At 35.1% G+C, this 16,092-nt stretch overlaps 1 protein-coding gene across 10 annotated transcripts in view; it reads left to right on the forward strand.

Moving 5' to 3' along the window:
• Positions 1-13,834, forward strand: part of LOC146997006 (uncharacterized) — a 159,354-nt gene extending 145,520 nt beyond the window's left edge. For 7 of the 10 annotated variants that reach the window (XM_085816423.1, XM_085816421.1, XM_085816426.1 and 4 more), the window contains one exon: positions 12,655-13,827. In XM_085816423.1, the coding sequence (XP_085672549.1) occupies positions 12,758-13,591 (834 nt within the window). In that variant the 5' untranslated portion in view covers positions 12,655-12,757 and the 3' untranslated portion in view covers positions 13,592-13,827. Of the gene's footprint in view, positions 1-12,654 lie in introns of all 10 variants that reach the window. The other 3 variants (XM_085816427.1, XM_085816429.1, XM_085816428.1) reach the window with 1 other exon arrangement.
• Positions 13,835-16,092: the final 2,258 nt, after the last annotated feature.

The raw sequence follows: 16,092 nt of genomic DNA on the forward strand, positions 1-16,092 counted from the left end.
CTACATGGCTTATAATGATTGTCACATTAAAAAAAGGAGTTCTAAAGTATAACGCCAACTAAGGGCGTTACAATAATTTTTAAGCTCCGACCTCTCTCCGTCAAGACATGGAGAAACTACTGATGGTGTGAGTGAGAGAGAAGCAGCTTCAAGGAGGAATCTTAACACAAAGCATCTTTTGTGAGAAGGCACTATTACGAGTTATTTACGAGCGATTTACGGTTATTTTCTAAAGAAGATCCCACACACTTCTACAAACGTGGAATCGGAAGACCCGTTTAAAGCCAGTCGGGGCTGGTTTGACAACTTTAGGGAAAGGACCGACCTTCACTCCGTCGTCAGGCATGGTGAGGCAGCAAATCCGGATGTAAAGGCAGCTGATGTTTACATCAAAATGTTTTCCGAACAGATAGTAGCCAAAGGATACATCCCCCCAGCAAGTCCTCAACTGTGACGAGACAGGGCATTTCTGGAAAAGGATGCCGAATAGAACTTACATAACGGCAGAGGAGAAGATGCCAGGTCACAAACCCATTAAGGATAGATTAAATCTAGCAATTTGCGTCAATGCGAATGGCGACTGTAAAATCAAGCCTCCGTTAGTATACCATTCGGAAAACCCCAGAGGCTTTAAGTCATATAATATTTTAAAAGAAAACCTGCCAGTTATAATTTTAAGAAGATATGTGGAGGGCAAATCCGAAGGCGTGGGACAGAATGAACTTCTTTGTGGAGTGGATAATTCTGGTGTTCTGTTCTGGTGTTGGCCTCGACAATGCCCCTACTCACCCATCAAATCTCGAAGATGATTTACTCGAAGAGTTCAAGTATATAAAATTTCGCTACCTACCACCCAACACCACTCCTATCCTGCAGCCCATGGATCAGCAGGAGATTTCTAATTTTAAGAATTTGTACACCAAGCACATTTTTCGCCGCTGCTTTGAGGTGACAGAGAACACAAACCTTACCATTCGAGAGTTCTGGAAAAACCACTTTAACATCGTGATGTGCCTAAGAATTATTGTTCAGGCCTGGCTGGGTGTTACAACGTCTGCATGGAAGAAGCTGTGGCCTGAGGCTGTAGCTGAAAGAGAATTCGAAGGATTGGAACCCAAAGTGTCAGTGGTAGAGGAGCTTGTTTCTCTGGGAAAATCCATGAGTCTGGAGGTGGAGGAGAGAGATGTGAACGAACTCGTAGAGGAACAGTCTCAGGAGCTGACAACCGAGGAGTTACACGATCTGCATTTGCAGCAGCATACGGTGGTTCAACGAAAAATTAGTTTTGAAGAGGAGCCAGAGATGGAGGAGGTTATCCCTGCAAGAGATATAAAACAGATCTTGAGAATGTGGGATAAAGTTGTAGAGTTCGTAGATAAAAATCACCGCGAAAAAGTTGCAACTAGTCCTAAATCGGAGTTGTTCAACGAAACTTGCCTAACTCGATTACGCAATACCTTGACAGGTAGGAAGAAACAAACCTCCTTGGACAGTTTTTTTAAACGATCTGCGGGTGAAAATGAGCAGATCATGACAAAAAGAGCGAAGACCAGTGACAAAAATTAAGCGCTTCCGTAGGCACTTTTTCTTTTAATTATGTTTTTATAGAATATGTATTTGTTATTTATAAATAAAGGTTTCTTCTTGTTTTTGAATAAGAAACTACATTTTTCTTATTCAAAAACACTTAAAAAAACAGCTGAGGTCGTGTTTTGGGAGCTGGAACGGATTAATGGCATTTCGATTACTTTCAATGCGGAAAATTCCTTTGAGATACGAGCAAGGTTACGAAACATATTAAACTCGTTTGTCGAGGAACCACTGTACTTAATTATATAATCGTTAGCAAGCAGATAGTAATAAATAATTTTAAAACTGTGCTGCTATCAATATACAAATTATGTTGACTAGTATAATTAATTTAGAATTATGCGAATACATATAATATAAGATGATGTATGTTACTACAGATACGTGTTAATATAATACATATATAAGTCTGTGCATATATATGAAATCATAATTCTTTTTATACCAGTTAACAGTTAGAATTACTGAACAACCATGAAAGGTTCCCCAAGAATGAAATATGGTGTAACAATGAACACTTAGTTTAGAAATTCGATTCTATTATATATTGTTGTAAAAGTCATTGTAAGAGTGAAAATTCTTCATTCTGCCTTAATGCGATTTTTTGCGTTTAATGCGTTGTTTGGAGATTTTATGATCCCGAATTATATTGATGTGATATATTAATACAGCATTTGTAGACATACGTTTTCTGAGAAACGAGTCAAGGCGATTGATTTTTTGTAAAAATTTGGATTTATCCTTATTTTATTGACGTGCACCAGCACAGAATTGAGAATGGCTTGTGCTATGCTTCGATGGATGAAGAAGCGTTTGTAAGTAATGAATATTATGAACGTTTGAACATATTTAAATGAATAGTATTAAAAGTATATATTTACTTATATCATATACTAATAGTTTATGGTAAATTTTTCATTATAAATCTCATCACAGTTTCATTTCTCATTCTATTGCATTTCTATAGCGGTACATAAATTTTGTGGTTTACATATTGTAGATTGCATCAGTTTTGCAGCGCAATTTATTCCTCGGTATGTTACTTGTAGTGTTATTAGAAATTCCATTATTTTTGTATTTTTTCTGCAATTGGTAGTATCTGATTAGGAAATTTATGTTTTATTTCAAGATATATATGAAGTTGGTTATATCAAGTGTTAAATAAACGTTGTTATTCGGGCAATAGCGTTAGCTCTTTCGAGATAGATAAATGCAATTCTTATTTCTTAAATACTCAAGATATAAAGACACACTCGAATAGTAGATTCACTCACTTTACGTTTTTTAAGGGTTATATATATACATTAAAGCGTGATCAAAACAACCATTGACGAGTAGTCTTGGCGTAATTCGTATTCATACCAAGATTATCCATTTCTCAAGGCAATAATTTTTGTTATTTTTGCTAAACCGTTTACGAAAATATAATTTTCCGAATCCTGAACTCTTATGCATGGAAAGGCAGCTTTTAAGATATTTGTTATGCAATATGATGCAAAATTCGTATTTTTAAAACAGTGATGTATATGTTCTTTTTTTAAAATTCTGCCAGTATATAACATTATATAACATTCTTGTGTTATCACCATTTATAGTTGTCGCTTGCTGTACAGCCTGCTGAATACATTTTACTTTCTAGGTATCTACAATTACATCGTGTTGTTTCGGTACGAACAGGGGCGAAGTATTCATCACTTAGATACATTTAAAGATAATTAATTAATTTTTTTCTGATTTTGATATCTATAATATATAGACAGGATTACTGATAAGAAATTTAAGAAAATAGTAAATGAAGAAGTAAATAGAAAAATTTCTTTCAGGTATTGTGAGATGTCAATATAAACTTCATACATTTTACTAGGGGGCTGTTGACAAAGCATAATCTTTACTATATATGTCTACGAGCTCTACGTATACAGTGTGTTGCTCAAAGTAAACTTCCTGCATTGTGAAGAGTACTACGTGTATGTCGTGATGTGTTCATGCGAAGCTTGTTTCCTCGTATGAGCTCTGCCTCTTCGAACCGAAATTGTCCGTAATCTGCAGCGTCTTGAGTTGTTTATGCAGCTTCTTGAGCTGTTCTGGTATTTCCTGTCGAATCTGACGATGACGCGGACAGTCTTGCATCCTTCGTTTACTTGCGACTTCTTCCCGTCATCGCGCATATTCTTTTGACGTTCCGCTTTCCTAATGGGCCTCCGTTTCGCTTCTGCTTACCTTTCCGGAGCACGCAGTGATTCTTTTTTTTCTGAAGGTCTTTTGCGTCTACTACTAGTTTCTGATACAGTTTGAGCCAGCGAAGTTTCTTGAGTTGTTGCTTGTCTGCTGGAACTCCTATTCGTTTCTTCTTCAGTTTCTTGAATGCGTAACCTTTCTTGTCACTATGCTTGCCTGCTGAGTTTCTAGTTGTATCTTCATTCATTTTTGAAGCATGCAAGTTTTCTTCTACTTGCCTGCTGAGTCTCCTAGTGCTTTTTACTTCATTTTTTATGTAGCTCGCTGTAACATTTGTGCTGTCTTCTTGCGTTCAGACATTTTAGTAAATTGAAAAAAAAATTATGTAACTGTAGTAAAGTAACATTCATCTAAAATATGTTAAATACCTACAGAAGTTTAAACTTCTACTCAGAAAGGAACTATACAATAAAAGAAATTAAATTTTTATAAATAAAATTAGAATAGCATAAAATGCATAGAAACATTTCATTATGAAGAAAATGTATTCATTCTTTCCAAGCAACCAGCTATTCGTAAATAAATTTTTCTTGCCAAGTCAGGAAACAAAGAACTTTGACACTTGGGGTAATACATTTGAAGTTATGATTTAAATTTATTTTAATATAACAAATTTGCAAAATCTCAATAAAAGAATTAACGTAGCGATAGCATATCGTGTCACGTATCTAAAGGTGAAACATAAAAGTTGCCAAAAGCAGCTATTCATTTAAAATACTGAAATTAACGAAATATTTTTCGACATACAGTGATGTTATATGGAATCACGTGCTTTCTTCAACTCAGAATATAACCGTAAATAATAACAATAAGTTTCGAGTTTGGCAATACTATTTATTTCATATTTTTTTAAATTAAAAATTTCTCTTAAACAATACGATTTGAGAGTGAGAAGAGCCATCATTTTTCTAAATAAAGCAATTTGATCTCCAGCGCTTTCCGAAATTTTATATAACATCTCGAGTGATAGTCGTAGGAAGATAACAATAGTCGAAAAGTTTTACCAAGAATTTTTGAAATCCGAGGGTACCTCCTTCTAAACTCAAATCTCCCCCCCCCCGTTCCGGAGGATATGATGTTACGAAGAAAAAAAAAAAAAAAAAAAGAGGCAAAATCCCACATATATTTAAACTGCTGACTCCTGTTTACAATATTCAATTTCCTTTAAAAACATTAAGCTTCATTTAAATAAAAGGAAAATAAATTCACACATTTTCCCTAGCTTTCAAGCTTTTATTGTACTTTTAAATATTCTTTTTGTCACTGTTGCGCAAGTTTTCCGCGGCGTCATTAGGAGCCGTAGGTCGAAAACATATAAGAATCATTGCTGTAAATAATGATCATATGATAAATTGCATACATATGCGATTCTTTTGATTAGAATTTGAGTACAATTCTTTATACATCAGCTACTATGCCCCTTTATGTAACGACAAGGATTATTTTCAATGATTATCCGATGAGAATGATTCTTTACAATGATTATTTGATGACAAAGATCATTTGCAAAGAATATTAAAGCCGATGACTACGATTACTTAAATAGAATATGCATGTCATTCGATGACAACGATTATTTCCAAAGAATCTTCGATCACGTCACTATTGTATATCGCTATACTTCTGGGTTTGGGGGGGGGTTGTGTATTATACTACGGCCCTGTAATTAAGCGTTTTAAATGACATCAAAAACGTTAGTAAAACTTAGGATCCTTACATACTATCCGCCAGAGTTAATTAGTTTGAAACTGAGGTCTAAAACGACCTTGTTGAAAACTTTTAGCTCTAGAATCTAACGCGAGGCCAATCTTTTTCAAACATTTCTCTCTAGAAACTAGATATTAAAAAGTCGTTTTTACATTATCATCTCTATGGACAAGTATTTTCATCTGTACTGCATCTATAAACAGGAGTTTCTTAGTTGAAATCTGGTTCCTTATGGAAGGAAAACTAGTTTAATGAAATATTACACAATCAAATGGCAAGTAACATGAATATTTATATTTCTCCTTTAAAATTCTTATTTCATTCATGACGTTATTTAATTATCTCCCCGTGCTCTCTGACTTGTGTTGTAAAGAAAAACACCAAACACGAGCGTGTCTATGTACAAGTGTTCAACACTACCGCCTGCAATCAAAACACTAACGTCTTAAAATTCAACATAACAAAACCTCAGAACACACCTTATATTCATCTCTAAACCCTGAGCTACAATTCTGAAAAGTGGCTAACTCTGAAGTGTAGCGTCAGAGAGCCTAACTACATTCATTCAACCTTTATCACATATTCACAATAATTTGCTCTTTTTACAGTCACACGAATAAGTTAAAATTTTTGGCATTACTCTAATATTTTTACTTTTAACATATCCCAATATTTCTTAACTTTTAAGATAACAGTTCAGATTGTATATAAGGACATATTAACATGCCGTTAATTTTACGCATTTTAAAACATACATTAGTAGTACATTGTTAACTTCTATTCTTTTCCAAGCAAGTGCCAATTCTTCTGCATTGAAATTCTACATTTCAAAAGTCTTTCAGATTAAAACTTCTTTCTTGCCAGAATCTTTTAAATAAAATTTTATACAATAATTTTTACAATTTTCTTAAGGTTCCTTTCTCAAAGATTATCAATGCTTTTTCAATATTCAAGTATTTACACATTCCTATTATACATTAATTTTAGTTTTACTCGCGAGTAACTGAAAAACAATACCAAAATAGGTAACAACTCCTTTCTCGCCTTTTTGGCGATAAAGGTAGGCCTCACATGAGGTAAAAATTCTTGAATTCTGCCACTTGCAGTAAGATTGAAAAATTAACTTACGGTTTCAAAGTAACATAAAGTTTTACTTATCTTTGTGATATTCAGACATCCTTTTTACTGCCCAGTCCTGGAAGGTAGCGAAGACTACGGTCTGGTTGATCTTCCTTCTTGTGCGGGTTCGCCCTTCGGTCCCTTCCTTTAGCATCTGCCTGTGGTCACGGCCGTTTGATGGCAGCTGGTCTTGGCGGAACCTGGACAACTGTCTCTCGTTGTTGCCTGGATCTCGTTGCTGGCTGTTCAAATTTTTCTTGCGTCTTTGCATCTGCAGCTGGTCTTCCTTCATCAATTCGTCGACATTTGCTGCGTAGACTCCTATCCGATGGGTAGATCTTCTGTTTTGGAGCCGTGTTATAGTTGCTGTCATTTCTCCTGGCTTTCTTTGCATTAGTCGTACTTCTCCCTTCTTCATTCTGGGGGTGGTCGTGCTCTCTCTTCTCTGGTCGGTGGAACGACTTCTTTTTCTTGTTACCTTCAGTTTTCCAACGGGGGAACTTTCTTTTCAATTGCTCCTGTCTACTAATGGCTTGCCCTTGGGATTGTCGTTGTTCCACCTCTGGAGCTTGTGCCTGCCGTGCCGGATCCTGCAAAAGATCTTGAAATATTGGCATTTCATTACGATTATAAAATGGTTTTATCTGGTCTACGTTTGCGGTGCAGGTTTCACCATTCCTGGCTTTTAACACCACTAAGCCTGAGTTACTTTTTCTATGACATATGGTCCTTCAAATCGTGGATAAAATTTAGCAGTTTTATCTTCTGGTGCTGAAGAAAGTGAATGCTTAATTTTTAACACTTCATGTCCTACTTTATAAGTTACTCCCCGTCGTTTCATATCATAATAAAGCTTCTGTTTTCTCTGTGCTACTTCAGTGTTCTTTTTTGCTTTTTTAATTTATTTTTCTATATTGCCCATTTTAAATTCTGGGGCTCTTTGTTGAACATAAAATAATTTATCTAACGGCGTTATAATCTTTCTGCCTAAAAATAACTCAGCAGGAGTTTTGCCCGTCGTATCATGTTTTGCGGTCCTAAGGGAGAAACCTAATTCATTGACATAGTTAACCCAGCTTTTATGAAAATTTTTAACATAACTACGGACAATTTTCATTATATTTCTATTGACCCGTTCCGCTATATTTGATTGCGGCCGATACGGGACCATTTTTAAATGACGTATGCCCAGTTTTTGGCACATGTCTTCAAATATATTACTTACAAATTGAGGACCATTATCCGATATTACTTTTAGGGGCGCCCCGTATTTTAAAATATATTTATTTAAAATAGAATCAGTAACTAATTTCGAGGAGGCTCGTTTTAAGGAAACAATTTCGATCCACTTACTAAAATAATCAACCATAACAAGGTGATAGCCACTTTTATTTAACTGACTTTTTGGGAAAGGGCCCAATAAATCGATGCCAATTATTTCATTTGGAAATTCCGATTTAATACTATTTAGAAACCCGGCCGGGCGGAAATTAATATAATTAACTGCTTGACATGTTGGGCAGGACTGGACATACGCCCTTGTTAACTTTTGCAGCTCAGGAAAATAAACTGCTTCGCGTACGCGTTGGATGGTTTTTCGAATACCAGCATGAGAAGCTAAAGCGGAGTCGTGTAACTCCTGCAGCACATTTAATCTAAGACTAGCTGGGATAACAGGTCGAAATTCGTTGTTGGAATTCGTAGTTTTTGTATAAAATAATAGACCATCTATTAGTTCGTAATGGGCCGTCCTATTTCTTATCGCGACAATATATTGGTGGCTAAAATTTTCAGGATCCTTTAAATAATCATAAATATTTTTAAATTCAGGATCCTTACTCAGTTCGGTTATCACAGTTTCTCGGGAATGTAACTTACATGCTGTGAGCATTGCCACCTTTACAGTATTAACTTCTTCATCTATTTTTATTCTGGATAGGGCATCTGCTACGATATTTTCCTTTCCGGGGCGTGTGCTTAATTACCAGATTATACTCTTGTAACTTTAGTGCCCATTTTATTAACCTTGTGGATAAGTTTTTCCCTGAGTACAATCTAGTTTCCGCCGCATGATCAGAATACACTGTTATTGGACCTTTCGAAAATAGACTCGGAACTTTTGCACTGCTAACAGAACTGCAAGTGCCTCTCTCTCAGTCGCGGAATAATTTTTTTGTGTTTGATTTAAAGTTCTACTAAAAAATGCCACGGGCTGCTGATTTTGCGAAAGTACCGCTCCTAGCGCATAATCCGAAGCATCCACTGAAATTTCTAAATTCTCATCGTTTTCAGGAAATTTCAAAACAGGGGCTTGCGTTAATGCTTGCTTTAATTTCTCGAAAGCACTATTGGCTTCGGCCGTGGACGAGAAAATTGCCTTTTTCCTTTTTAATTTTAACAATGGTTCAGCAATAGCTGCAAAATCTTTTATAAAACTCTAACTTCAATCTTTGGAAGAGTCAAATTTTTCACAATAACTGTATTTAACTTGAAGAAAGAGGGCTTTTCTTGGCCTTCGGATTTCCGCACCCTCCCGTCAGCAGAAATCCGTTTTAGTTTAATTTTCTTTCTTCCTTTCCATGCCTTCCTTGTTTTTCCGCTGGCCTTCAGACTTTTTTTCTGGCTTACTATTGAACTGTCGACGTTCGCCGGTTGTTTTTGGATACTTTTTGGTCCTTGCCCTCTGATTCGATTTGCTTCCGTAGCCGTGTTCTTGCCTTTGCTGTGGTCTTGGCGCACCAAATTGGCTTCGTTGCTCAAACTGGCGTCTTCATTCGATGTCCGCCGTTCTTCTATTTTCAAACTGGATTGTTAGCTCAAATAACTTTTCCAGTGTAGTCGGATTCCTTAATTAAATAAAGTCTTGTACTTGGGGAACTAAACTCGGCAAAATCACTTGAATTATCTCAGGATCCGGACGGTTTCCATACAAGAGTTTAAAGACGTGAATTTTTCTTAAAATAAAGGTGGAAAGATTTTCGATTCGTTGCTGGTATATGCTGAAGAGTTCCGTTTCTAAACTTGCACGATCTCTTACGACAGGGAAGGGTTTTACTAAGGCAGTCTTAAAATTTTCGTAAGTATAGGTGGGACTTCCCGCTTGACCCAAGAGGCTTCTGCCTATACATTTGAACCAATTAAGCGCTTGGCCCCTCAAAGCGCTGGTAGCTAAGGTGACTTTATGGAACTCATGGACTGGATACAGCATGAAGTGGTCATCCAATTTTTCCAAAAAACTGGTTACCGGTGAGTTTCCATTAAATGTTGCTTCTGGTTTCATCGATGCGCGCATGGTCTGTACGATGTACCCAAATCCTTCCAGGGCGGCAGCTGGCATTTCTGGATTCTGAGTCGCTTCTGCAGGCACAACAGGTTCTTCTTGAAACTCGGCCATGGTTATTCTTCTTCGTCGGGCGCCACTATCAGGACTTGTATTCCTCTTTACTTGCTTTGGAAACATGAACTATCCTGACTCGGAACAGGGAGCTTACTCAAGCTATGTTTACTAAATTACGTGATTCAAATCTTATTTATTGCAACAACTTAAACTGTTATGACACTTTCAATTGCACAAGAGGCCCTTGCTTTTACAACTGCATTTATTTGCGGAACACTTCCTTTTGCAATAACAGTGTGTACATATACTCCTCTCTTTTCAATCTACACCAGAGCATATCTGTGATTGTCGACATACACCGGTGAGGGTCCGAATGTAGAAGAATGTAATGCAATATTCGATCTTTCACCGACGTATTTGGTGAATGTTAACATTCTCCGGTGAAAGTCGACATTCTTTAATTTCGGTCTTTCGAGGTAACATATTTTTATACGATTATATACATATATATATATATATATATATATAATATATATAACACTTTAAATTGCACAAGAGGCCCTTGCTTTTACAACTGCATTTATTTGTGGAACACTTCCTTTTGCAATAACAATGTGTACATATACTCCGCTCTTTTCAATCTACACCAGAGCATATCTGTGATTATCGAAGTACACCGGTGAGGGTCCGAATGTAGAAGAATGTAATGCAATATTTGATCTTTCACCGACGTATTTGGTGAATGTTGACATTCTCCGGTGAATGTCCATATTCTCCAATTTCGGTCTTTCACGGTAACATATGTTTATAAGATTATATATATATATATATATCGTGTATATATATTGTTTATATATATATATATATATAATCGTTTATTGCAATGCATTGTCGGAAACGCTTTCCTGGCCCATAGTGACGAAAGACAACACAAGAAAAATATGGTACGAACATTGTAAAGATATTTTTTTATTTTCCTTAGCGCAGCGGAAACCAAGAAATAAGAACAAAAGCAGGGGATCGCCATCAAAGAAAGTATTCGAAAGTTCCTTCGGAACGTATCCTAAACATGGGTTTGGTAGAGATAGTCCAGTGCATTGTTCAGCAAGATCACGAGAACTAACTTGCATTATCAGTTCGTCTCGGTGTACTTCAACACATAAGTGCACGAAACCCCAGTTAGAAGTCCAACAGGAACTTGTGGCACATATTGTGGCAGGTGCTGGTAAAGTCCTGGGGATGCACGGTATTTTCCAGAGCATCTCATGTTGGATGTACGAGAGATGGGATACCCGTAACAGGGTGCAGGTCGTAATTTCGAACACCTTTTTTGAGGTCCATAAGTGTCTAATTTTGTTCCTACTTTTTAATTTCTCTTGTGCTAAGCGTAACTGGTGTCCGATCTTTCTTGTGTTTTGTGTTGTTTGCACCGACCAGGAAAGTGTTTTCGGCCATGTTTTGCCATTTAATTTTTCGTCATCGTCGTCTCTCTCATATATGTGTATAATTACATATGACTCAAGTGTTGCTACTATATGATGACATTTACAAACACGGTGTTTAAAATGCTACATATTCCCATCCGAAAATATCTTTTTCTTTTCCTCTTGCCCTTCAAACAAGATATATGTGTCCTTCATTGCAAAATTACCTGGAACTTTAATTTTTCTTTTTTCGAGGACAATGGAGAGCATATTTCAGTATAGGCAGCTGTCAATATTCAAACATCAAATTGTAAAAGCCATTAAAGTGTGGCCGAAATGATCAGAAGGGCTAAATTCGCATAAGGATTTAGGAAATACATTTTGAATGATTTTGTAAATTTTCCTTCAATAAATTTAATGCAACAGGCAAAAGAAATTACAGGGAACAATAAATATAGGAGAAAACAGGTATATCTTTTCCTAATTTACTTTGATTTGATTGATTTCTTTCTTTCTTCCTGTATAAATAAATAAACTTTAAGAATGCAACTGAAGAATGAGAATAAAAGTTTCAATTGAAACAAATGGTGGCAAAAATCCTAGTGCGGCTCTGATGGACTACGAAAAAGACCAGCAATATGATCCGAATTTTGAATAACGAGAGAAAATTTGAAATCTGTGCAGCCAGCGATGCAAAGAGACTCGTTAAAATACAGGTTTGGCTGATTCAGAAAGAACGTTACGTGTATATCTTCTAAAATGCTTTTTCCATCCTTTGTTTGTAGTTGTTTCCCTTTTCATTTCAGTTTCCTTTTTTCCTCCTATTTTGCAATTTTCGTCATTGTTTCCCTCTGTTTTTAAGCCACCTGTTTATTATTTCTGTTATTATTATTGCAACTTATGTAAAAATTAAGTAAGGAAAAGTAAGGCACTGAAACTTTTCAAATTATTACGCTCTACGTGAGATTCATGGAGGCCGCTTATTGCATACAAATAACGCAAAATACTTTAACTTATCTGCTTGGCTTTAGGTCAGAACAACGAAAACAACAAATTCACCCTTTGTAGAAAACAATTCTGCCAGGCAATAATCTACGGGGAGTTTTTTCCCTATGAAACTGAGCCAAAAGTGTTATATAGTATCTAAATATGGAAGTGTTGTACATGTTAAACGTGATCGTCATTGCATTACTTTCACTATTTTACTAATGAAATAAAGATATACCGATTTTTTTGTAGATTGGAAAATCCTCCTTGTGATCATGAAAAGGAGCAAAAACTGGAAAACGAGAAAGAACTGGAAAACGAGAAGGAACTGGAAAAGAAGCGAGAACCGGAAAAGATGCAAAAACTGGAAAAGAATCAAAAACTGAATAAAAAGGAAGAACAGGAAAAGAAGGAGAAACTGGAAAAGAAGCAAGAACTCGAAAACAAGAGAAAACTGGAAATGACACAAAAACTAGAAAAGAAGCAAGAACTGAAAAAGAAACAAAAGCTGGAAGAGATACAAAAACTAGAAAAGAAGCAGGAACAGGAAAAGATACAAGAATTAGAACAGAAGCAAGAACTGAAAAAGAAGCAAAAATTGGAAAAGAAGCAAGAAATGAAAATGAAACAAGAGCAGAAAAAGAAGCAAAAACTGGAAAAGAAGGAAGAACTGAAAAACAAACAAAAACTGGAAAAGCAACAGAAACTAGAAAAGAAGAAAGAACTGGAAAAGAAGCAATTACTGGAATGGATTCAAAAACTAGAAAAGAAAGAAGAACTGAAAAAGAAGAAAATACGGGAAGGAATACAAAAACTAGAAAAGAAAGAAGAACTGAAAATGGAGAAACATATTGAAGAGATGCTAAAACAAGCACACAAAAATGAACTGGAAAGGCAAAAGTTGAGGGAAAAATTGCAAAAACCAAAAAAGAGAGACCTGAAAATGAAGAAGGAACTGGAAAAAATGCAAAAACTGGAAAAGAAGCAAGAGCCGGAAAAGATGCCAGAAATGGAAAATATAGAGGAGTCTGAAAAGACGCAATACCTGGAAAAGAAGCAAAAAACGGAAAAGATTCCAAATCTGAAAGACAAGCTGGAACCGGAAAAGAACTGTCAAACCCGAAAAGGAAACCGGTTGAACTGCGAAAAGAGCCAGAACTGGATACCGACTGTAGAACGATTGATTTAATGACCAAACGAAGCAAGACCCGGAAAAGAAAAATAGAACAAATAAATCATATACCTGCTTCATTTTACCAAAATTTATTATCAACAACATTTTTATTATCAAGAACTTTATGGTGTTCTTAGTATATGGACGGCATTTGATAATATTTTGCTCGGTAAGTGTAACTACTGATATATTATAAGCTAGTAATTAGTCATGCTAACTTTAAGATACCAGTATTATTTTAGCAGCAACTAAGTACACTCTTTCGTAGTTCAGATCTATGTTTTCAGTGCCTTTCATGGCTGCGAGGTCTTCCGGTTTTACCTGGAAAGTCACAGTTTATTGACTTTTTTAACACATAGCTTTACACATGACAATATTTTTCAACAATAAATTTATGTTGTGCTACTGGCTTTAAATTGTGCAAATAAATATTGCACGGCATATCTTTCATAATTGAACTCATGAAATTAATTTATACAAATTTCATTTTAAAATTTGTTTGACCCTGAGCTGTCTTATCCAACTGCAGATATTCATAGAACTTTATATAAAGGTTCAAAGAAACGTTCAAAAAGGAATGTTTATCCACTTTTAATTATGTGTTAATCAGCATGATTTGCATTACTAAGATTGTAATTCTAAACAAACTAAAAGCTATTGTAGTATGTACATTAGCTTTTCATTTGCTTTCACCTTGTTTAAATTCAGTCTGACATACCACAGTTTCCGTCTCTACTCAGGATTTTTTCAGTGTAAAAATTCAAGATTACAAATTGAAATGAGCGAAAGAAATAACTTTTAAAATGTGTGTATACATTACATCAGAATCATAATATAATTAGATAAATAAACTGAATAATATGTTATAAAGCGAATTTATATCAATTTCGATTTCTTTCAAAATAGAAATTCCTTCGCACCTCATAAATCTCACAGAAACTCTCGGTTTGTGATTCGTGAGCTTTAGTTTTTTATATTTGGAATTTGGCAGCAATATGATTCACTGTTACGATGCAAATTCTTGCTCACAAATTGGTTATCTAACTAGAAAATGGTATAATTAAAATAAAATGAGTATTATTAGATGGAAATGTTGGTTTCCTTTGCGTTTATCTGAATGGTATCGTATATATAAACCTGTTGGAGACGTTTTTTTCCCACACATCGAATAGAGACACATAGTCACATATTACAAATAATATGAATACAAGAATATAGTGTAAGATGAAGCTCTACCACATTTCTCTATTACTTAAGAAAGAAGATTTGTTAAAGCATTACAGGATCATACTCTGATGGATCTCGCCGTTCTGTTTCATTTTCTGCCCTCGAAAACACATTATCTTAGTACAATAGATTACTTTTGAAGGAATGGATTATTTGAAAACATTGTAACTGTAAGAATTATTCTCTGACGTTATTACTGAAAAAGCGGCTGAGAGCATAATCTTTGGCTATGCGCTTTAAGCTGTATTAAAACCATTTTGAAATGTAAGGCCTACAAACTGAAACGTAACTTTATCTTATTTCTGTACTATTCATTAGAGTTATATACATTCCCATCAATAGATACTGAATGGCTAAATATTCTGCTTACCCAAATCAGTTAATTTTTTTCTCTCTTCTTTTTCTTAATTTTAATTAGTCCGGAAAGTAAAGCTATAGAGAATTTCACTTCTTCATTAGAAATCTGATTTAGAATTTTGTTTTCGGAGATAAAAGTTTGAATTCTTTATCCCTTTTCTAAACACAAAGATTGAAAAACGTAACATCGAAATTTTGAAAACATTTATACACTAATAGAAGGGAAAAAAAACAGAATATAATGCTTCAGCAAGCATGTAAATATCTCTATCACTTAAGTTTCAGCTATGTTTGCTATAGTATATTCAGGCGTATAAGGCGCACTTTTAAAAGAAAATGCAAGATTGAAATTTATGGGTACGCGCTGTACGCCAGCTATAAAAATGTTATGTTTAGAAATATGGAAAAAGTGATTAGAATTAGATAAAATTAGATTTCTGCGTGTAATTAAATGCTTTTTATTTAAGAGAAATAACATAGTTTATGTACTTAAAAATTTTCGTTATCGGATTCTGTTTCATTTTCACCTTCACCTCTGATCCATACTTGCATAGACAGATCCAAGTTCCTCATATACGTCTCAATCTATAACTTCAAGCACATCATCGAATTCTGTTTCAGTTTTGCCGTAACTTTTACTCTGATCCACACATAAATAATCATCTTTCGTTGCATCTAGACCGTCAGATATACCACATAAATTAAACGGGTTTAATTTTATTCCGTGATTTTATTATCTACTGACACACTATTTATGCACTGACATGACGTATTTGGTCTCCATTTGTAATTAGTTTTTTCACCTTCACTTTTGTTCGAGTATTCCACTAACGTTTAAAATATTCTATCGATGATTTATTGACATATATGTCTAATATATGAACTAATGGCAATAATCCGCCTGGATAAACTGTCATATCTGTATAACACTC

The sequence above is a fragment of the Stegodyphus dumicola genome, chromosome 5, assembly GCF_044657685.1.
Source record: "Stegodyphus dumicola isolate Sdum_Otavi_A_Nest chromosome 5, ASM4465768v1".
Classification (NCBI taxonomy): domain Eukaryota; kingdom Metazoa; phylum Arthropoda; class Arachnida; order Araneae; family Eresidae; genus Stegodyphus; species Stegodyphus dumicola.